Source organism: Balaenoptera musculus, chromosome 2 (genome assembly GCF_009873245.2).
Source record: "Balaenoptera musculus isolate JJ_BM4_2016_0621 chromosome 2, mBalMus1.pri.v3, whole genome shotgun sequence".
Taxonomy (NCBI): domain Eukaryota; kingdom Metazoa; phylum Chordata; class Mammalia; order Artiodactyla; family Balaenopteridae; genus Balaenoptera; species Balaenoptera musculus.
Window position 1 is genome coordinate 25981430 of NC_045786.1, and position 21966 is coordinate 26003395.

The 21966-nt window shown below is 36.2% G+C and overlaps 1 protein-coding gene across 1 annotated transcript in view; it reads right to left on the minus strand.

Moving 5' to 3' along the window:
- Window positions 1-21966, minus strand: part of NET1 (neuroepithelial cell transforming 1) — a 52670-nt gene that overhangs the window by 28680 nt on the left and 2024 nt on the right. The window contains exons 2-3 of the mRNA XM_036843610.1: window positions 9313-9379; window positions 5161-5220 (exon numbers count right to left, since the gene is read on the minus strand). Coding sequence (XP_036699505.1) covers window positions 5161-5220; window positions 9313-9379 — 127 coding nt within the window. The remainder of the gene's footprint in view (window positions 1-5160; window positions 5221-9312; window positions 9380-21966) is intronic.

Consider the following 21966-nt stretch of genomic DNA (forward strand, 5'->3'; position numbering starts at 1 on the left):
GCCTCTTCAATAAGTGGTGCTGGGAAAACTGGACAGCTACATGTAAAAGAATGAAATTAGAACACTACCTAACACCATACACAAAAATAAACTCCAAATGGATTAAAGACTTAAATGTAAGACCGGAAACTGTAAAACTCTTAGAGGAAAAACACTCTTTGACATAAACCACAGCAAGATCTTTTTTGACCCACCTCCTAGAGTAACGGAAATAAAAAGAAAAACAAACAAATGGGACTTAATTAAACTTAAAAACTTTTGCACAGCAAAGGAAACCATAAACAAGACAAAGAGGCCATACTTTTAAAAATCACTTTGTGAAAACAACAGAAGAGGGGCTCTAGAGTCATGAAGCTGAAAACAGGCTATCATAGCCCACTCCTCTCACCTAAAAATACAGGAAAGGACAACTTAATGTACTTCAGAAAAGAATCATGAAACCCATTTAAAACTACTATAAGAAAACAAAATGTGGAGTAGAATAATGTCTTTTTAGCCTAAAATAAATGAAGAAAATTATAGAAGCTATGAAAGAACATAAAGTTCAGAAATTAGGTAAGTGGAAAAAGGAGGATTTGAAATGAGGTGATAGAAGGAAAGAATTAAAAATAAAATTATTTCAGAATGAAAAAAACCAATGACTAATGCATTAAGAGAAAAAGAAGGTAAAAAAGGAAAATGAATTTAAAAATAAAAAAGACAAAAAAATGTTTTGAAAGAAAGTGATAAAAAGATACAAAAAGAAGACCCAACCTAAGTATAAAGGGCAGGGAGGGGAGGCAAAAACAATAGAATAGAAAAAATACCAAAAACTATAATTCAAGAAAAAATGCTCCTAAAATAAAAGATGACTTGAAACTATACAATTATAACTTTTCAACAGTGGCACTTTATACCAGAAAACAATGGAGTAAAATATTTAATATATTCAAGGAAAGAAAATATGAGCCATAGATTTCATATTCATCCAAACTAACCTTCAAGTATATAGGCTGCAAACAAACTGATATGAACATTCAATAACTCAGGGAATACTGCTCCCATGAACACTTCCTCTGAATTTACTCAACTCTAGAGCAGGGGTCAGCAAACTTTTTCTGTAAAAAAAAAACAGTAAATATTTTAGCCTTTGCAGGTCACATGGTCTCTGTCACAACTACTGAACTGCCACTGTAGTGTTTTAAAAAGCAGCCATAAACAATATGTAAATAAATGGGCAGGTCAGATATGGCTTGTGGGCCACAGTTTGCGGACCCCTGTGCTAAAGAATGAGCTTAAGAAAACCAAAAACCTAAAAAGGTATAGAGAGAAGGACTGGTGCTGATCATTAAATATATATTTAACTGTAGAACTAAGTCTAAATGGTGGTTATCAGGGTACACAGCATAGTTTATAATGGCTGAATGTGCTGACCCTGGAGATACAGCAAAACTATTTTTTTAAAAAATGGAGACTGATGAGTGTACATGAAAAGTAAAATAAGCACTTATTACTTTAAATATATTAACTTAGAATAAAGAGAGATTACTTCAGTCAGAGGAGAGGAGAGGAGGGAGAAGAGGTGCTAGTTAATTAAAACAATGCTCACAGGAATGAACAAATCTACAACAGACAGAGGGAAGTGAAGGCATCATAGAAAGATAACGAATAGAACAAATACATGAATCTTCCTAAATACTGAAAGATATAACAAAGCTAAAACATACAAGTAAAACAAAAAGGAGAGAATAAAACAGAACACATAAGGAAAGATAACGTGCTACTGTTTATCCAAGAAAGTGGGATATACAAACATATGTAATTGCTTATAATTTTAAAAAGTGGAAGGATAAACCATGAAATTAATAAAAGGAAAAAAAAAAACATTTTGTATAGAAGAAAGAAGTAGGGTAGAAGAGCCAGGGATAGAAACAAGAATCTTGTAGAACTGACTTTGAAATTCTACACAATTTTGTTACATGGTTATAAGAAAAATTAAATTTAAAAAGCAGTAATTCTTAAAAATTACAAATAAAGTGAGTTGGCATAATTACACATAGAAAAGAACTAGTTCAATACTTTTAAAACATAAAATTTATATATCCTCACTATAACCTATATAACAAAAAATGTGAAACAAAATTTTTTCAGTAATTTTATCATTTATAGTAATGTGGTAGTAATTTGTAATAATGTAGATTTGTCTTTGAACCAAGGGTAAATCAAGTGAGTAATTATGTCAGTGTCCCACAGAAACCAGATTTTCGGTGCAGTTGAAGGAGATCTAGACAGTAAGATTAATGAGATTAAGTAAAAGATCCTTTAGCATTGAATTTAAAATATCAGTATAAACTCATAATTTATTTTATCTTAAAAATTATATATATATTTTTAGCTCTGTCCATTAAAAAGGCCTAAAAACAATGATCAATTGGTAGCAACAAGTGTTCAAAATGCCCAGATTTTAGCCTCTAAAATCAGGGCTTTTAGAAATGACTGATTCCAGGTATGGAGCAGGAAAAAAAGAAATGTACAAGTGGGCTTGGAATAACCTGTCATCCAGGAAGAAAAGGAGGCCATTTAGCCTCTAGATATGAGGTGAGGGTCATGTCAAAAGGACATAGGGAATCAAAACGTCGTACACCTAAAATTTATACAATGTTATATGTCAATTATATCTTAATAAAGCTGGGGAAAAAGGACATAGGAGCCCTCCTGAGGCAGCACCCAGAGGCCAAAAATGGGAAAATTTGAGCATAGTAAGAGTAATAACTAAAATGGATCAAAACACAAAAAATGTGTTCATATCCATGAGTTCATAATAATATTAAAAAGAAAAATCATTAGTTACTTTTAGAGCATTTTAATGAATAAAACTCATTATTTTTGAAAACTGATAAAGGAAAGGAATCAAGCACTTGTCCTACCTTTATTATAAATCAGTACCTTTGAGTAACCAAGGCTGATGAGGGGAATTTTCTCTTTACAGAAGTATTCCAGTTAATAAACAAAGGACTGATAAAGGCACAATATAACCACTTTGCAACCTCCAATGAATAAATGGATCTAGGCAATGATAATTAATGTTGGGAACATCACAAAAAGACATTACATACCTTCTGAGGGAAGTACATAATAGCCCCAAACACTCTCTAGATCTAACTACCAATTTATCAGAAATACAGAGAAAAGAGGAACACAGGAAATGATACCATGGGGATGCAGTCACAACTCTTCAGGCTGTGGAAAGCTCCCCAGGAAAAAAGACATGGTTTCCTCAACAACAACAAAAATTTGCAGGAAAACAAAGAGCTAGAGAGGAAACCTATATATTAAAAGATACTTAAGAGATATAATCAATCTCACTGTCTGGACCTTAAATGAATTCCAATTCAAACAGACAAAATGAACAAAAACAAAACAAAACATGTTTAAGACAATCAAGGAAAGTGAGAACACTGACTCTGATGATACAGATGAAATGATACAATGTCTAGGATTTGCTTCAAAATAATCCAGGGGAGGGTAGGTGAGTGGAGAGATGATATGAGACTGATCTGATGGTATATTAATTATTGCTGAAGCTGGGGTGAAAAAAAGGAGGACTGTCTTTAAGTAGATCTGACCATGGATTTTATTGTGGCAAACTCTTATTTCTGCATATGATTTCATTTGAAGCATACCTAAAAATACTCAGGGTTGTCATTCACACCTTTTTCTTTCTTTGAAAACAAGATTTTTAAAATGTAACTAAAACTGTTTTGCAAAAAGCCTAACACTTAAAACACATAATTCTTCTATAAAGACATGTACACATACCCACAAAATCTGGATTGCCAGATTTGCTAAAATGTTGATGGGCAGACCTATAAAAATTTAATTTTTAGAAAATACCTTGTCTTTAAAAAGAAGCAGGGACTTCCCTGGTGGCGCAGTGGATAAGAATCTGCCTGCCAATGCAGGGGACCCGGGTTCAATCCCTGGTCTGGGAAGATCCCACATGTCATGGAGCAACTAAGCCTGTGCGCCACAACTACTGAGCCTGTGCTCTAGAGCCCACAAGCCACAACTACTGAGCCCGCGTGCCATGACTACTGAAGCCCGTGTGCCTAGAACCTGTGCTGCGCAACAAGAGAAGCCACAACAAGGAGAAGCCCGTGCACCACAACGAAGAGTAGCCCCCGCTCACCGCAACTACAGAAAGCCTGCATGCAGCAACGAAAACCCAACACAGTCAAAAATAAATAAAAAATTAAATCTTAAAAAAAAAAATTTCCAACCCTTTAAAAAAGAAAATAAAAATAAAAAGCAGCAGCTGTCATCATTAAACGTGATGTGAAAGATTTTTTAAAAATCTTACTTTAAAAATGTATAACTTTTCCATAACAATCTTTTTAAAAAGGTTCCTTAAAACCAAGATGATTCTGTAAAACTTGCCAACTGACAAAAATGAAATAAGTAATTTCAAAGATACCAGTTTTGGACTTAACTACAATTTTACAAAAGAGGATTTTTTTGGGGGGGAGGGCAGTTTTTTTAAATTATTATTACATTTTTCTTATTCTTTTAAAAAATTTTTATTTGAGTATAATTGATTTACAATACATTATTAAATATAATTATTTACATAATTAAATAATTAAAATAATTATTACAATTATTAAAAATAATTATTTTTAAGTTTGCACTGGGTTTTAGTTTATCATAGATCACACATTGGAAACCCCTGGGCTACATCTGGCTCGTAGACAAGTTGTTTGGCTTGCATGGTTTTTTAGAAAAAATTTGATCCAACATTTAAAATTTAGGAGATTTCACACAAAACCCCAGATTTGGGGGCTAGAGCACAGGAGCAGCTACCTCTCTTGAGGAGAGGCATGGTGCCCTTCTGCTCACCACAGTCCCCCACCCTACTCCTTTCTCTGCATAGACTACAACGCCTGGTCTCCTTAGGCATGTGAGTTTGTGTTCACTATTAGTTTGAGGGAGGTTTTCTACTCGTTCTTAACAAAGAAGTAGAACAGAAAAAAGGAGGATACCTGTAACAGCCAATATTATTCAGTTTTGCACTTAAAAAATGCAAAATGCAAAACCCCAGCATTCATTATTTTTACAGCACAAAAATAAAATGCTATCTGCATACTCTTAAACGCTTTTCCTTGCCAGAGCAGTAAGGCTTACCTTCAGATCAAGGCTGCTAAGGCTTATGACATCATCATCTTTTGCTCTTCGTTTTCTTTTCTATAAAAAAGAAAAAATTTTATTCTTCTATAGAAGGCATGCATGTTACTCCATTAAACAAAGACCACATACAACTAGAAAAATCAGTTTTAAAAAGTGAAGTCTTAGGCTGTATTCATAAGAAAATTATTTTTATGAGGGATGCCCATAAATTATCGCTAGCACATACTATATATTTTCTAAAAAGTCCCCTCTGACTAAATCATCCCTTGCTGTGAAGTGATTCCACCCTATTAAAAAACTTACTTATCTAAAGGTTTTCAGAACAGAAGTCTTATGTAAGTCAAGTCTATACTTGTTAGAGAAAAAGTAAAATATGTTTTATATATAAAGATAATAAATTTTTTAAAAAAGGAACACATATTATTTACCCTATGGGGGGGGTTGATTTCACTAGGAAAAAAACATCCTTTTCTCATGGCCCAAGTAATTAAGATTTGTTGCCTGAAGCAGGATTTATCAGGTGGAAAATGAACATGCATGTACCGGGAGTACCTTCCAGTAATCATTCATCACCTTCATTCAGCCCTACTGGTGCCAGTAGTGACAAAACTGTGTATATAGCTTTAATTTCTGGTCCTTAATCAATACTGAAAAAGAATCCTTAAGTAACGTTTCTTCTCTTAAACCTCAAAATAACTTTTCAGATTACTTGTGATACAGCCTAGCTTTTGTGAACTCTCAAAACTGACAAGCCAGGGCTCCCTTCCAGGACCTGGCCCCACCCTGAGGAGAAACTGTTGAGAGCAGAATCAACACAGAGCAGGATGGGGGCAATTGAGAAAAGGAAAGATAAAGTCCAGATAGAAGTGGGGGAAATATACGGAGCCTGGAAGTCTCAGAAGCAAGCCCCATGAAAACAACAAAAGAGGGAACTCTACGAAGTTAGAAAAGCTATCTGCACCAAGCCTCTTTGTAAAAGTTCAGGAAAACTAAATTCATATTAAAATGAACAGAAAATTCCCCAAGTCAAATTCTACACAAAATAACTGTAAGAAAAAAGAGAGAGAATAAGGGGCAGGATAACATCCCTACAGGGAATGAAGTCACCTCAAAAGGGAATGCTCAAAGAAGCAGAGCAAACCTATAAAATACTATTTCGAATTTAGCTAAAAAGACATTAAGAAAATGATACAAGACAAGAAAGAACAATATAAATCAGAACTGGGAAAAACTAAAAAAGGAGGTGACAGAACTCAAGAAATCTCTATTGATCCTAAGGTTATATCCAGAAGATGCAGCAAAGTATGAATAATATGATACTAATTTTGAAAAGCAAACTAAACAAAAATCCTGCTTATGTGTATCTTATCTGTGAGGCTGTGCGTGTATTTGTAAATAATTATATGAGCAAAATATAGAGGGATACAAACAGTGTTGTTGACATGGGTTAGCGTGGAACTAGAGGAATGGAAGGACTTACATGGGGAGAAGAGAGGAAAGGGGGAGGAAACTGCCAAGCAAAAAGAAGATTGTACTGAGGGAAAAAAAGCATGTACAGGATCATACTTATGTATTTATATAAAATCTATACATGTGTGGGCATATGTATAAAGAAATTTAACAGATTTTAAAACATTCTACTGTATTTTCTTTTAACTATTTTAAAGTTTCATTTTTCATATTTGTATATTCAACCCATCTAGAATTTATTTTTGTATGTCTGTGGTATAAGGTAATTTGGCCAACTGTCCCCACCCCTAACATCATTTGCTGAGAGCACCATTCTTTCATAACGCCTATGATACAATAAGTTCTCATAAGTCGGTTTCTGGGTTCTCTATTTCATTCCAATGGTCTATTTATCTACACTTGCACCCATATTATGCTGTGTAATTTCAGTACCTTTGGAGTGAGTCTTAATAGCTTATACGCTCAGTCATAATGCTCCCTGATGGGTACACTACTTTCCCTTTCCTGGGCCTTCTACTTCTCTGCATGAATTGGGATCTATTACATTCTAATGAGATTTCTAACAGAACAGCATTGCCTTTATGAATTAATTTGGGAAGAATGGACATTTTTATGCTATTGAGCCTTTCCTTGCATGAAATGGTATATCTGTCCATTTCATTAGGTGTCCTATGTTCTTTATTAATGTTTTCCAGTTTTTCCCATAAAAGTCTCACACATCTTTTCATAGATTTATTCCTAGTTTAAAATTTTTTTATTTCAATAAAAGCATCTTTAAAAATTACATTTGTTTATTACTAATATACATACATGCTATTGATTTCTTTTTATAACTTTTATAGCCTTGCTCAAACTCTTATTAGTCCTAATAGCTGCTATTAATATTCTCTTGGATATTCTATGTAGACAATCATACTGTCTCTAAGTAATAAAATCAAGACTGTCTCTTCCTTTCTAATTTGTGTACCACTTGTTTTCCTGTCCTACTGTGTTGGCTAAGAGTGTTAGTACAATGCTGAATAAATATGATGACAGCATTGTTTTTTTCTAAATTTAAAGGGACTGTTGCTATCATTTTATCATTATGTATGTTGTTTGTGGTAGGTCTCAGGCTAAGGAAGTTCTAGTCTATCCCTGGTTTGCCAAGAATTTTATCATGATTGGGTGTTGATTTTATTTTTTCCACTCTTACTTCTCCTCCTCTTTTCTTTGATTTACTCTATTGTTCTTTTTCTCACCTCTTGAGTGCTTAATTTTTCTTTTCCCTTATTAAACTATGTATTTAAAAAGTTATAAATCTCCCTCTTAGTATTCCTTAATCACATTCCAAAAGTTTTAATACATGAACCGTTAGATATTTCTTTTGTCACGGAGGCCTCTACAAAAGTGTTTTCCCAAGTGAGATGCATCTATCCCAGACGATATGCAAGGTATCTTTCCTAGAGTACAGGAGGAAAATGTTAGAGCTTCATTTTTATGTATTTCTTAATCCTTAAAAAATAAGCTTTACTAAAATTTAATACACAGATGATGAGCTCATCATCAACCACATTTAAAAATGTGAGTTAAAGATAATGGCAATCTTACCAAATCCATTTTAGAAGTCAGCCCCAAGCTGAAATTATCCTGACTATTTGAAATATACATTTATGTCCACTATCATTAATCTCACCCTAAGTGAGTACTGAGTTTTGAGATATTAGCTAATAAAGTTGCTACATACCTAAAAATTATAAATAAATATATCAGGGGTAATGCTCAAAATATTTTTGCTGATAGGCTTGCAAAATCAAATTTGGAGACACTTCTCTACTAGTTTTTCTGTATAAGTTTAGGTTCTTCAACTAGTAAGGGAAAGGGACCAAGATGAAAAAAGTTTCAAAGGAAAATGTGGAACTGCATTAAAATCAGGAGACTCTTACCAAGAATGATTTACTGACCATTTAATGTATGTAAATTCTATTATTCACAGAAATCTCGAACAGGAGTCCCCAACAGAAAAACAAATTAAATACAATAGAACAGAATACAAATGAAATGGCACATCATCAATACATGCACATAGGTAAAGTCTGGCAAACTAGAGGCAGAATCGTTTTTTGCTATTTCCCCCAAATAAGAAGAGCATAAGAATCATGTTCTATTTGTACATACTTTATTTATATGAGTATTGTGAAGTAATGAGTTTTTAATTATAAAAACCCCTAATTTTCTGGTGTCACTTTGCACAAGATTAGATGCCTCTGTAAAGTCTCATTCTAAAAATAATGGGAGTCCCTCTATACTAAGATGACTAATAACAGAAATGATTCATTCATTATATATATTATCTACAAGCATTTTTATATTTTTCAACCAAGAAAAGAGCTGTTAGAGTGTGTGCATAAAAATAGCCTCACGTTTCATTAATATAGTCTCTTAATTTTAACACGGGTAGGGATGAGAGAATTGCATAGAGTTAAAGATGAATAGATCTGATACTTTTCAAAATATATTTTATATTTAATTGAAATAAAATTTTCTTTCAGTTTGTTAGCAGAAAAGAATTAAATTGGCTGCCAAAGATGGTGATAGAAACTCTGTACTTCAAGGTACAGACAACTGAGCTGTACACCAGACTGAAACACAACCCAGGAATTAACTAATGTCTTGAAATAAAAAACCTAGGTGTCTACTCACCAAAGTGAAGTCCCAATGGGGGCCAGGTGTTAAAAATGTGAAGGAGCTACCTCTCTGAAGGGAATATCTGTTAACAGAAAATTCAAACAATAAATACACTGAGAGTAACTTCAGTAAAATAAAGCACTAGACAGATAAAAAGCTATCTTTTTCATAGTTTCAAAACTGTTCAAAGTAGCCTTATTAGTCATTCAATTCTAGACATAAGAGGAAGGGTATGTTAAAAAAAAAAAACCACAAAATGTAAAAAATCAGGGTATAGGTTCTGGTCACTTTCAGAAACTTTACAAAAATGAAAGGACCTTTATAAAATTAGTGAACAGATTAAGAGTATTTAAAGAAAATAATTCAAAACAAGCAGAGTTTATTCTAGGAACATACACATGGCTCAATAATATGAAATATATTTATACAATATACTGCACTAATAGGTTAAATAAAAAACAGTAAATGATACAAAAAATTACTTGATAAAATTCAGCATTCACGCTTAATATTTTAAAAATAAGAATAAAAGAATACTCTTAACATAATAAAACCTAAATGCATTTATTTTGTATTTCATGTTTAAATCTCTTCCATGTACTGATTTTTTTAAAAAATTATGATTTAATAAACCAAATAAAAAGCTCTGAATAACTATATGAGACAAAGGTCTCAAGTAAGATTAAAATTTGACTAGGATTTTGTTCTTTACTACTAAGTGACACATTTTTATTCTGTCATCTTGCCATTCAAGGTAAAGAAACAAAGAATCCTTATGACAAAAATCTGTCTTCACCTTTATAAAATATAAACCTCTATGTTTATAAAACATGTAGAAAATCACAAAACATAGCTAGCAGAGGAAATAAATTTTATAAACTATACTTATGAGAAAAGCAAAGGCTATTTATTCAGAGCCTGCTACGGCAAGGGAGATGGCCACCATCATTTGCGTTTAGGCAGACTCAAAGGCAGGCTGAGTAATGAGAAAGCTTTACAGTGGAAAAAAGGGAAGGCTTCAGGTGTACCCTGACTGGCAGGGCGAAGCTGTAGGCAGGCTAACTAGGACTAGGGCATCCTATGTGATTTACTGGGTGCAGATTTGATTTGCTCTAGTTGGTTTTAAGTTGGAAGCAAGGACAAAAATTAGGGAAGCTGGCAGTTACTGATCAAGTCCTGGCCATCTGGGACCCATTATTACAGAAGTTACTGCACTTAGCTTCCTGCATTGTCAGGCCATTGTCCACTTGTATATTCTGTCTCTCACCCTTGACCCTCATAAGGGGTCTATAAGTTACAGAAAACCACGGATGGCCGTTATTTCTACAAATATTTACAAGCTTAAATCAAACACAGGGGCTTTTGTAGTTTTCTAAGCTAAATATAAAGCAGAAGTTTATTTGACAAGGAACACAAGTGAAAACAGCTACAAGGAGAAATGATAGCAAAATGGCTTCACAGAAGAATTAATACTTAAGTAATAATAAAGCTGAATCAAAGAGAAATAGCAATTAGCAAAGCATACAAGAGCCAGGAAGGCTCTGTGGGGAAAGGGAATAGTACATGTTAAGGGGGAGTGAACTGAATTATATTTAGGAAACTGCAAGTAGTTCCTTACGTTTGAGTATCAAAAGAAATTAAAAAGGGCTAGATCATGATAAAAGGCTTCACATACAATCCTTAAAGAGTATGGACTTGATCTTGAATATGTACGGCAACTGTCAGCAATTGAGTTCTAAGTAACAAGAAGGCTGGATTGGAAGAAGGCCACACTGGTCAGGAAGACAAGTTAAGAGGCAGTTCCAATATTGCTTACAACAACAGATGGTAAGGGGCAGAGGGACAGCAGCAAGGTTAGAGAGGAAAAGCAGACCAGAGACAGGGCTCAATGGCATAACTGGATGGAGAATTCTCCTTTTCCTCCCTAGGCCTGTTCAGTTACTATTAAGGTTCCTGGCATAGCGAAATAGAATGACACTAATAATAATTAGAAACAGATGCACAAAGATCTTAAGATATTTAAAGCAAACATTTCCTAAATAATTACTTGGAGCTCAAAAAATTTTTTGAGGGCCTCTTCAGTGGAGCTGAATAACCTAAGGAACTGATGATTTCTTGCCACTGCAGAAAAGTTAAGCAACAATGAAGAAAATAGCATGATTTTTGATAAAACACTAAGACATCAGCAATAAATTATAATTCATATGACTAAAGAATACATGGGGGGCTTCCCTGGTGGCGCAGTGGTTGAGAATCTGCCTGCCAATGCAGGGGACATGGGTTCGAGCCCTGGTCCGGGAAGATCCCACATGCCGCGGAGCAACTAAGCCCGTGTGCCACAACTACTGAGCCTGTGCTCTAGAGCCCGCGTGCCACAACTACTGAAACCCACGTGCCACAACTACTGAAGCCTGCGTGCCTAGAGCCCGTGCTCCGCAACAAGAGAAGCCACCGCAATGAGAAGCCCGCGCACCGCAAGGAAGAGTAGCCCCCACTCACCGCAACTAGAGAAAAGCCCGCGCGCAGCAACAAAGACCCAACGCAGCCAAAAATAAAAATAAATAAATAAATAAATCAAAAAAAAAAAAAAAAAAGAATACATGGATATAGTATTATAGTATACATAGATAATATCAATAATATTATAAGCAAATGCCAAAAGATTACAGGGAAAACAGGACTTTCATACCTTATGAGTCCATAGAGCACACTTTTTAAAAACACTGCTCTAGGTAAGTGCTATCATATACTACACGGTTAAAAAGAGCCACCAGTAGGGACTGGGCTGAGAAGCAACAATTATGATTTCTCAGAAGATTATTTTTAATGTAATACAAATATTCATTACAAAGTAGTAATCATAGTGGCACTTAAAATAGTCAATAAACACTTCCTTTCAGGTGTAAGACAAGTATTAAGGAGAACACAAAACCAAAGCTATTCATTTCTTTATTCCCTAGAATTGTCCATACTGACCTTAGAATGAATTTGATGTTTGAAAGCTGGAAAGAATTAGCTGTTCAGAATTTTAAACAGGTCAACAAACTGGAAAAATATTTCCAATTGGATGGCAAGATTCTTTCCAGCACCAGTTGTAATCAGCTTTACAGTAATGCTATTTTTTCCTACTTCAATAACAAGTACCTATTTATTTTGAAAACTCATGTAAAACAGGAACCCAAAAAACAAATTGTGCCCTGAAAGCATGTGAGTCAGTGCTAGCTTTCAAAAATCTCGGAAAGATATATAGTCATTTTTTCACAGGGGTCAGACTCAAAATGTAACACAGCTATTTTAAATCCTCGTGGGAAAAATTTTTGATTTCATAAAACATTAAAAATGGCCTTTCTAGAAGATACCCAGTACAGTCCATTTAAAAGGGAGCTCAAAGGCTGAAATAAGAAGTGACAGTTCTTCATCTTTTCAAGAATTTTTGTCCAATCCCCTTTTTTCATATATCCAAATAATTATAACAGTTAAAGCATAAAATAAATACCTAAAGGAACTAGCTTGGTATATTAATTGTGTTTCCTACTAACCCCATTGTGATTATTCCTTGGCCTCTAACACACTTCCTTTTGTATCATTTGGTGTGTTTTCAAACTATTATTTTTACACTAAACTAAATTTAGTCTAAACAAAGCGTAATTAAAATGGCAAAGTTGATGTTCAAAAGAAAATCATCCTGTTATTTCATTCTTAAACCAAATTGTATTTTCAGAGATTATGACTTGTGTCACTGCCCTCCTCTATCATGGCAGGTAATTAAGAGCTGAATTGGCTTTATAATGGCAGATTTATAAATGGCAACATTTTCACAAAGTGTACCAGACAATATAAGTGACTATTCTAATTAAAAAGGAAAATAAACCACAAAAGTATAAAGATACTGGCTTATAATAAGATAGGTATTTAAGGTTTTACAATGAAAACAACCAAACTGAGTTAGCAAAGTAATGTTTTTTAAAAAGCGAGCAAAATAGAAGGGCTGATGATAGGAGTATAGCAGAGTAGGTCACTGAAATTAGCAAAAAAGAAGACTTGAGGCATAGGGGCATTTGAAATATGACAAAGCATAACTGAAAAGTTTTTGGGATGCCTCCAGATCTGTTAAGAAAAATTACTTCCTATGTGAAAACAAGAAAGAACACAGTAGTACTGATATGCAGCTGTTGGGTGCAACTCAAACACATTTCTCAGCCTGATTACAAACAACTATACGTAACTCAGATAGCTAAATTAAAAATGTAATCTGTAAATGCCAAGGGTACCATGAATGTATCAATCTTATAGATCGAATGGTGTAAACTATTCTTTATAGATAACATTTGCTGGTATTTGGGGTGCTGAACTACTCAGGGTCTCAAGTGCTTTTCAAATTAGACAAACAATGACAAAATTCACTTATTTGGGTCTAATATCTGAGGAAGTAGACTTCTCCTACTGTTTTGACTGCTTAGCATCTTAAGGGATTGTCTCCTCTCCCCTTTGGAAAGAGCCTGGTGGAGCTGATAATCATGTAGACTATCTCCTCTACCACACTGGGGTTTTCTCACCTGTATCTGAGAGTCCCAAATAACAGATACATCTTGGAACATCTCTAGTCCAGAACACAGCTGAGCATCTAGAAACCAGCATGCACACACACATTCCAGACATCACAACATCCTACACTAATACTCAAGACTATCATTCAATGCCTTTGCGTTACGAATTTCTAATATACTTATCAGGTTGCCTTGCCCACAGCATCAGATTCAGGAGAGAGGGTACAGGGGATAATGCCAGCAGCAAGTAAGAGTGAGGGAAGAGAAAAATATCTAAAAGCTACGTCGTTAAAGGTCTAGTAGCCTTTGGAAAACAGTTTGGCAATTCCTTAAAAAGTTAAACATAAGCTTACCATATGACTCAGCAATTCCAGTTCTAGGAATCTACCCAAGAGAAATGAAAACATATGTCCACACAAAGACTTGTATGTAAATGTTTACAGCAGCATTATCCGTAATAGCGAAAACTGGAAACAATTCAAATCTCCAGCAACTGGTAAAAGGAGTAACAAAATGTGGAATATTCATTTCATATAATGGAATACTATTTAGCAGTAAAATGGAATGAAATACTGATACATGTCATAATATGGACAAACTGCAAAACATGCAAATGCAAAAGATTATATATTGTATAATTCTATTTATATGAGATGTCCAGAAATAGAAATTTATAGACATGGAAAGCAGATTAGTGGCTGCCTAGGTCTGGGGGTAGGAGCAAGGACAAACTGCAAACAAACGTGAGGGAGTATTTGGGATGATGAATGTTCTAACAGTGAACTGTGTCTATAAATTTACTAATAATCACTGAATTGCACACTTACAATGGGTGAATGTTATGATATGCAAATTATATCTCAATAAAACTGTTAAAAAGTACAGTCATTTCAATGTGGGAGGAAACAGCCTTAGGAGCTAGTGGGGGCATCCTTTTATTTTCAGTAACTATTAATATAAATAGTAATAATAATGACAATCCCGGATTATCAAGGATTGGCTCAATTTGTGCTTAAACACCCTAATTTAGTTTTTTAAATGTTTTGAAAAATAGTCCATCCAAGAAGTTAAATTCCCTTAAAGGCAACAGGAATCCTCAGCTCTAAGTTAACAGAACAGCTAGCTTGGCTTAAGAATATACCTTTAACCCTGGATGTCCATTCTACAAATTCATCAGTTTCACTAGGAAAACAAAAGTCAAAGATCTAGCATTGTGCTGTTACCAGCTATACTGTACCACCTCTACAAAAACTGACAACAGAGCTAATTGCTAAATATTCCTTGATAGAGGGTAAGTAAGTTATAGCTCTAGTGCTTCCTGCAGAAAACAAAAATAATGACACTTAAGATTTCTGGAGTATTTGCTGTGTATAGGTACTATTCTAATGTTTTACTTGAATTACCTACCATAATTTTCACAACCGTATGAGACAGATACTATATGAAGTGAGATTTAAAGAGATTAATCACAGCCTTATGAGATAGATACTACTAATGAGCTAGACACTATGAAGTGAGACTTAACAGAGATTAAGTCCTCAAGAGCAAGAGTTTGAACCCAAGGTGTCTGACTGTGAAGCCTAAACTCTTTAAACGCTAATGTTTTATTTGGCTGTGGGTCACAGTCTAAAAGAATGTACATTCCCAGAGAAAATAATTAGCTGAGTCCAAGCTGGGGCTAGAACAAACTCAGTGTCAGGAAAACTGGGCCAGAAAAGCAAGCCGCCTTCTGAGCTATGGGCCACGTGGTGGGGCCCAGGGCTGCCTGAGGACAAGACCCTGGCCTATTACTACCCAGAACAAAAAGAGAGGGACGGTGGCGCAGGGGTTAAGACTCCACGCTCCCAATGCAGGGGGCCTGGGTTCGATCCCTGGTCAGGGAACTAGATCCCACATGAATGCCACAACTAAGGAGCCCACCTGCCGCAACAAAGACCCGGTGCAAATTAATTAATTAATTAAATGAAATAATAAATAAATAAAATTTTTAAAAAACAAAAAAAACAAAAATAGAGGGACGGAAGAGGAAAAAGGAGCGAGAGGCCTGCCACATAAGAGGCAGCCGCACAGAAGCTTACACCCCAGTGGATTCCAGATATCTCCACTCTTCTCCCTAATTATCTTGCCCCTGCCATATCCTATAGTAATCACACACATTATGTTCAAAAAAATTTTTTTACCTCAGTGTGAAGCAATCCCCCATATCAATATTTAGCAGAGGCAAATCAGCTTAATAATACGTTATTTAACTTAGTACAGATTTAAAACAGTAAGCCATCTCTCCTAGGCTCTGCACATCCTAGCCATTTCTACTCCCTGCTCATTCTCTAGTCTAGCCAGTTTCTCACCTGGGTGGCTGGGATTAACAATTGGCAACGGATGTGGCTGGAAATGAGCTCCAACCACGTGGATAGGTTGACTAAAGGGCAGGCCCTGTAAACAGTAATATGCACACATGTACATGTACACACACACACACACACACACACATGCTGCCTAGTTTCACTTTGAATTCCTGACCACAAATTTCAAGTGATCCTCAGTTCTGCTCAGCAACGCTATTAGATTTCCCTTGTCATTTCCTCGCCTACCGTCTGACATAACTATTTCAAACCTTTCTCTCTTTACTCTTCCAATACTCCTTCCCTCACTCCCACCTCACTAACAGCTTTGACTCTGCACCTTATTATATTATATCCCACATATTTACACTGTCCAGTCTACCAACCATAGACCTTTTCTTCTCTCTTGTTATAGTGGATAAGCTCTATTATTTAAGGCCAAGTCCTCCACTTGTACACTGGGTCATATCCTTGGTTCTCTACTCTTAAAAGCAGCCAGAGACAAAGAATAAGAATTAGATATTAAATATAAATGAATCAAGTGTAACGATACAAATTCCAGGGGACTATCCCTTCTGAGTAAGGGAAAATGGCCAGTGTAATAAGGTTGTCTTGAGGAAAAGCAATTGTGTGATCAATCAGGTTGTGAACCAAATTAGCTTTGCAGAGAACAATATTTTTACTTGAGAGAATGACTAACAGATAAACTGTCATTCTCACTTGAGTATTTTGCGGACATTTATCTACAATGAAGTATTGCTGCTGCCAAATAAAAATTTGGGCTTTCAAATGAAAATTAGAATTTTTTGACAACTGTACCCATCACTATGAGCATGGCATCCTCCCAATACTTAAAAGCTTTCACATGAGATTGGTGGTACTATTAATAATTGTGATTTTCTGATAGCATGTAACAGTATGTATCAACCTTTAGAAGATCTGCTTAACTCCGTGTGCCAATATTTTCCAAATGACAAATGTATAATGTCACAAAATCAAGGATGGGTAAAAAAGATCTATTCAAAGTTTTAACAGACCAATGGATTTTAATGTAACAGAGAATGAAAAGTTCATTGATATGGTTTCAGATTCTAAATTGCAGCCACCTGTTAAGAAACTACCACTTGTCAAGCTCTGGTGTATTATCAAAGAATATCCTCAATTATCTGAAAAGGCTATTAAAGTACCCATGCCTTACTGAACTGAAAATGTCAGGGCAGATTTTCTTTATCTACTAATATACTTCATTCTTTATATACTTCAACTTTATACACTGCAACACATTATATACAAGGCGATGTAAGAATCCAGCCCTCCTCTGTTAAGCTAGATTATCAGAGATGCCAACCTTATAGAACTGCTGCCCTAGAGAAAACCTGCACAGATACACAGAGGAAATGTACCAAAAACAACAACAAAAAAGAAACTAACAACCAAATATACTGTATACAGTATACCAAATAAACTCCATCTGAATTATGAAGAGATTTTAAAAACTATTATAGCTAATGATATTTCATTGTATAAAAGTATAATGTATTTAATTTTCTCCTGTTTTTTCTAAACTTTTTACTATAAAAATGTGTTGTGATATACTTCCTTGTACATACATCTACATATGCTATGCAACTGCTTTCTTAAGATAAAACCCTATAATTGCTTGGTTTAAATATACCCCTTATTAAAATTTTGTTTTATCTACCAGATTTTGCTCCAATATACATGTAGTGAGAGTACCAGAAGGAAAGGAGAGAAAGGAGCAGAAAAAAATATTTGAAGAAATAATGGAGCAGCGGAGCGGTGAGAGGAGGAGGCAGAGGAGGGAGCCCTCAGGGAGGTTCTGCCCGGCACCGTCCCCCTCCCCACAATGCCCGAGCTGCCGCCATGGCTGCCGCTGGAGGAGGAATAGAACGTGGCTCTACATTCAATATTTTGCAATAAACAATAATGGAAAAGAATCTGAAAAAGAATATATATGTATATATGTATAACTGAATCACTTTGCTGTACACCAGAAACTAACACAACTTGTAAATCAACTATACTTCAATTAAAAAAAAAAAGACAACCCACAGAATAGGAGAACATATCTACCTGCAAACAATGTATCTGATAAGGGACTTGTATCCAGAATAAAGAGTTCTTATATCTTAATAATAAAAAATATAAATAACCCAATTTTAAAAATGGGCAAAGGATGGCTCACTAAAATTGGCCACATGATTCTATTCATGTGAAATGTCCAGAAGAGGAAAATTCATAGAGACAGAAAGTAGATTAGAGGTTGGGGTAAAGCAAGAAAGGAGTGTTGGGGAGGGGGATGAATAACTATAAAGGGTATGGGTTTTCATTCTGAGGTGAAGAAAATGTTCTAAAATTGCCTGGTGATGGTTGCACACGTCTATGAATCTATACACCTCAAATGGGTGAAACTATAGTATGTGAACACTGTTTTTAAAAAAGGTGATACTTTCCTTTTCCTGTATGTTTTTTGTCTTTCAAATTAGTGTATAGTGAGTTTGTCTAGAAAAAGTTTTAATATTTACATTGTCATATACATCAATCTTTTTCCTTATGATTTCTGGATCTGATGTTATGCTTAAACAGTTGTGTCTTGCCCCACTATTAACTGACACTATCTTGTCACACTTCACATGCTCTTGTAGATGATCTTACATCCTTCCCCTCCAAGGTTCTTCTAACGTCATTACTTTCCTCATGCTGCCTTTGACCACCCTTTTCTCAGCTGACACCATTTCCAACCTCACACAAAAAATAGAACCCTGGTGGGAAAGCCCTCAAATTCCTGCTTACAACATACCCCATCCCCCAAACTTACCTAGCTCTTAGCCAGGCTAGATTCTCTACCCTTAATTTGGATTCCATCCTCTTCTGCCTTGCTGGTCACTGATGATGCTGGTTTCATCATCTCTTCTCTCTTGTCTCTTCAACCTCTCCCTGTACTTGCTTATTCCCCGCCACCCCCACCCCATATCAAGTTTACCCCTTCTTAAGATTCTATCCCACAAGCTTGCGTTGCCTCCATTATTCTTTCTTGCTCTCCAGTTGCAGCGAGAGTTCTTGAAAATGGAACCCACACTTAGCGTTTCAAGTTCTCCAATCTCATTGCCAGCCATCAGATTCAAACATTCATCTAGGCTACTGCAGATAGAGTTCCCACCAATTCATCATCTTCACTTGGGGGTTTTTAACTTGGTATCCATAGTTGGGCTGCAAGGGTCCACAGATCTGAAATTTTATGTGTATGAGCACTTTTTAGGGAATAGTTTTCCTAAGATTTACTGTCATGGCATACAAGGTCCCTTCATGATGTGACTCTTACTTCTTCAGTATAATCTCTCATCACTACCTCCTCTGGGTCTGAGTCCTCTCTCCTACACAACTAGTGTCAAGCCACAGTGAACTAGTTATGATACCTAGAACTCATCATGTTCATTTGCTTAAGGGCCTTTTAACATTTAACATCCTTCCCCATACGATGTCACCCATTTACACCTATGCTCTAAACTGGTCCTCCAAGACTCAGGGATTACTACAGGGAATCATTTCCTGTCCTCTCCAGTCAGGGTAAGTTCTCCTTTTATTTGCGTCATATATATACAGCTATAGTAACTGCTGTCATACACTATTGTAATTATTAACTTTCTTCCCTATACCATTATAAGTTCTTCCAGAGTAAGGACAGTATTTTCCATCTCCATACTCCTAGTGTCTAACACTCACATATTTCCGGAACAAATCACACCTCATTCTCTTCTCAACCCACTACAAACATTCTAAATTCAATATTTTAACTGTTTCATGGAAATTATCCGAGGTCAATATGCTCTTCTCATTACCAGATTTAATGGTCTTTTCATTCCTTATCTAACTAATCTTTCCAGTCCTTCCTTATAAGTCACATTTGACATAGTTTGCCATGTCCTTTCTCACAATCCTTTCTTTCATTTGGCGTCCTGGATCCTGAGCTCACTTGGCTCTTTCTTACCTCACCAGCTGCTCCTCCGAGCATCCTCATTACCCCGACCTTTAAATGTGGGGAGTGCCTCAGGGTTAAGTCCCCAATCTCTTAATTTTTAAAAAATAAATAAATTTATTAATTTATTTATTTTTGGCCACGTTGGGTCTTTGTTGCTGCGTGCGGGCTTTCTCTAGTTGCGGCGAGCAGGGGCTACTCTTCCTTGCAGTGCGTGGGCTTCTCATTGCGGTGGCTTCTCTTGTTGCAGAGCACGGGCTCTAGGCGCACGGGCTTCAGTAGTTGTGGCACGCGGGCTCTAGAGCGCAGGCTTAGTAATTGTTGCGCACGGGCTTAGTTGCTCCGTGGCATGTGGGATCTTCCCGGACCAGGGCTCGAACCCGTGTCCCCTGCATTGGCAGGTGGATTCTTAACCACTATGCCACGAGGGAAGCCCCCCAATCTCTTCTTTATTCAGACTCGCTATCTAGATGACTTTGCAATGCTGTGATTTCAAGTCTGCTTGCTGACAACCCCCCAATTTATACCTGGTTACACAGATGCACTCACTTTATGAAATTTCACTGAGCAAAACACGATTCATGCCCTCTTTCATTCGACTGTTATACTTCAATAAAACATTTTTTTTAAAAAAAGAGAAAAAAGCAGAAAAAGAGAAAAGAAAAAGGAAAAAAAGAAACTGGTGTGATGAACTCCTATAATAGGAGTCTTATAACATATCCCAAGGCAAACTTCTCCCCAGGTCTTTCCTTTGTAGGAACATGGAAACCCATTCTTCTGGTGCTCAGACCAAAAACCTTGGAATCATTCTTCATTCCTCTATTTCTCTTAACTCCACATTTAATCCACCTGCAAATCCCGTCAGCTCTACTTTAAAAATACATCCCAAATATGAATATTTTCCACCACGTCTACCACTCGGATGTCTCAACTGCAATAGCCTCTTAGTTGGTCTCCCGGATTCTATCCTTGCCACATAACAAAGTGATCCTTTTAAAAGACAGATCACATAATTTCCTACTGCTTCCCAACCATGGATTCAAATTTAAAGTCCTTTTGGCGGTCAACCATATACTACCCGATCTGGCCCCAGCCATCTCTCCGACCTCATCGTCTACCTTTCTGCCCTTTGTTTCACTCCACTCTAGTGACCCTGGCTTCTTTTTTTTTTATTATTTAATTTAATTTAATTTAATTTATTTATTTATGGCTGTGTTGGGTCTTCGTTTCTATGCGAGGGCTTTCTCTAACTGCGGCAAGTGGGGGCCACTCCTCATCATGGTGTGCGGGCCTCTCACTGTCACGGCCTCTCTTGTTGCGGAGCACAGGCTCCAGACGCGCAGGCTCAGTAGTTGTGGCTCACGGGCCTAGTTGCTCCGCAGCATGTGGGATCTTCCCAGACCAGGGCTCGAACCCGCGTCCCCTGCATTGGCAGGCAGGTTCTCAACCACTGCGCCACCAGGGAAGCCCGACCCTGGCTTCTCTGCAGTCCTTGAACATACCATATAGGATTCTACTTGCACTTACTGCCTTTCTCCCCAAATATTCACATGGCTTTGTTCCTTAATTTCTTCAGATCTCTGTTTAAATATCATCGCTATCATCAGAGAGGCTTTTCCTTGTGATCTTTTAAAAACAGCAACATGACCCTCTCCTTATCTCTATCCCCCTTAGTATGCCTCTTCACAGCATGACCACCTGATATTTTATTATTTATTTCATTATTGTCTTTCCTCCCCAAGCAGACTTTAAGCTTCAGGAGAGCAGGGACTTCACCTGTTCA